General features: G+C 37.0%; 1 protein-coding gene across 2 annotated transcripts in view; it reads left to right on the top strand.

The window, feature by feature from the left end:
* Positions 1-2,529, top strand: part of LOC106804979 (centrosomal protein cep57l1-like) — a 19,354-nt gene that overhangs the window by 4,064 nt on the left and 12,761 nt on the right. For both annotated transcript variants that reach the window (XM_014806420.1, XM_014806412.1), the window contains exon 2: positions 1,615-1,711. In XM_014806420.1, coding sequence (XP_014661906.1) covers positions 1,663-1,711 — 49 coding nt within the window. In that variant the 5' untranslated portion in view covers positions 1,615-1,662. The remainder of the gene's footprint in view (positions 1-1,614; positions 1,712-2,529) is intronic.

The following is a 2,529-nucleotide window of genomic DNA, read 5'->3' as shown; positions in this document are numbered from 1 at the left end:
GTGATTTCAATAATAAAATTATCAATGGTAAATATCCACATTGTATTTGGGCCATAAAAAAATATTGTTTGTTTGCCCTCACCTGACCGACCCGCCACAAAGGGGCTGACTCAAAAAAAATTATTGATCTTTCCCATTTTTTTTTTACAAATTGTATCAATGTACATTATATAAATCTGTAGGCAATACATTATATCAGAAGTAGATAATAGGGAAGGAGTGTGACTTCAATAAACAAGGGAAATTCGTCATTTACTAGCCTTAGAATACTTACGATTTACTATGCATAACTCAACCAACTTGAGCTCAAATCGTACACAGTACATTCGCCTAGCATCGTGCGAAATCGTTTCCTCATATACACCTGCAATCCGGAGATACAGACTAAAACGTACGACATGATTTTCCATTCTGTTGCCAGCAAACTCTATGTGTTAACCGCCTAACTCGAAACAAAAAGCAGCTGTAAATAGGTCAAAGGTTAGCTCAGCGAGCCACACCGCATTGCCGATGGCGCAAGAGTTGTTAGTAGCTGCCTTTTGTTTCGAGTTAGGCGGTTAAGGCCACCGCACACCAGCCGATTTTTACAAACGATGAAGCGATGAAGCGATGAAGCGATGAAACGATGTAGGTGTGCGCGTTCATTTGTAGACGATTTTATTTTTATCGGGTGATCGTTCCAAAATCAAACATGTTTGATTTTGAACCGATTATTTGGACGTGATTTTGTGGTGTGCGCGTGACCTTAGAAGATTGAACAGCGTGTGCGAGTGGCTGTGTAAATTTCCACACTCAATTCGCATTGTTCGCTTGATAGTTCGCTTGGACGCATTGTATTTTTTTCTCAGCTCGCATATTCAGGCCGCCGCACACCTACATCGCTTTATCGCTTCATCGCTTCATCGCTTCATCGCTTCATCGCTTCATCGTTTGTAAAAATCGGCTGGTGTGCGGCGGCCTTTAACACATCGAGTTTGCTGGCAACAGAATGGAAAATCGTGTCGTACGTTTTAGTCTGTATCTCCGGATTGCGGGTGTATACGAGGAAACGATTTCACATGATGCTATGCAAATGTACTGTGTACGATTTGAGCTCAAGTTGGTTGAGTTACGCGTAGTAAATCGTAGGTGTTCTAAGGCTAGTAAATGACAAATTTCCCTTGTTTATTGAAGTCACACTCCTTCCCTATTATCTACTCCTGATTATATGTACCAAGCAAAACAAACATTCAACATAAAAGGTATCTCTACACAAGCACACCCGAGCATGTAGACACCATGCTGAATTTGTAAAAAGACCCATTCAAAAAAAAGAAGCCTACCTACCTACCCAAACTTTTCAGCCTGGGTTGGGTGAGGGCAAACAAAGTTTTTTTTAATTGTGGCCTTACTACCAACTATTTGTGTACTGTCTATCACCTAATAGTTCTATGTAAATATAATTCGAGTGCTCCTCTGCGAAACAACACAGCCTCTGCTATTCTAATTTTAATCCATGTTCTATTAGATGTACATTTATACTTCCCAATAAACCAATTTAAGTATCACATTAAGCACATGGCACATGCACATAAAGATATCATCACAGTGAATTGATAACTTCTTTGTTTGTAGTTTTCTACTGGTATAGCCTACGGTTGAGCATCTCTGCCATCACAAAGCATGGAGGTGTATTCACCAAGGGACTTCAACTCTGACACCAATTACAAAGGTACATTAGAATGATTAGATGCATGTCTCTACTACCTTCCATATAATTTTCTTATAATTTCTATTCTATGCAGTTTTCGGAATTTCTGCAGAAAATGTTGATATTTTAATAAAAAAATGTGTTTATCTTAGATTATAATTTAATCTGATGGGATTATTATTATTATTATTATTATTATTATTACTGCAAAGCCACAAGGATAGGGTAGGGGAACTGGGAAGGAAACGGTTTAGTAACTGAGCAGCATTATATAAATAGTAAATGAACACCAGAGCAAGCAATGATAAAAACTGAAAATCACGTCTTAGTCAAATTAAGAAACGTAGCACATGTATTTTGCACAATGTATTATTTTCTTGTGCGCCAGAATGAAGATCGGCTATGCTGGATTTACAATTTAATAAGACCAACCGCTTGTCTTTGTCATATTCCTAAGCTGGGCTAGAAGTGTGAAAGCAAGCACTAATCTCTTATTATTACAAACGTAAATAGTGCATTAAAACGTCTCTTCTCTGGTTTTTAGGTTTTAATTGTCATTTTCTCAAGAGTTTATGTGCTTTAGATTACATTTTTCATTAGGGAAACAATTTTATGTGGTTTATTGTGTACATATCTGCTTGTTTTTGTAATGTAGAAACTATATATTTGAAGTATATCACATGTGCCAATTTATGGTATGTATAGAAACCAATTATGAGAAACCATGCTACTTATTCTGCCATCCAGTAATACTTTCAAAAGTTTCAAGTTGGTTCTCATTTATGCAAGAGTCATACCACATAGTGCCAGTTGCATATTCGTATATATATATATATATA

Source organism: Priapulus caudatus, unplaced genomic scaffold, assembly GCF_000485595.1.
Source record: "Priapulus caudatus unplaced genomic scaffold, Priapulus_caudatus-5.0.1 Scaffold5, whole genome shotgun sequence".
Classification (NCBI taxonomy): Eukaryota; Metazoa; Priapulida; class Priapulimorpha; order Priapulimorphida; family Priapulidae; genus Priapulus; species Priapulus caudatus.
The sequence above is the reverse complement of the archived record's forward strand: the minus strand, read 5'-3'. Positions and strand labels throughout refer to the sequence as shown.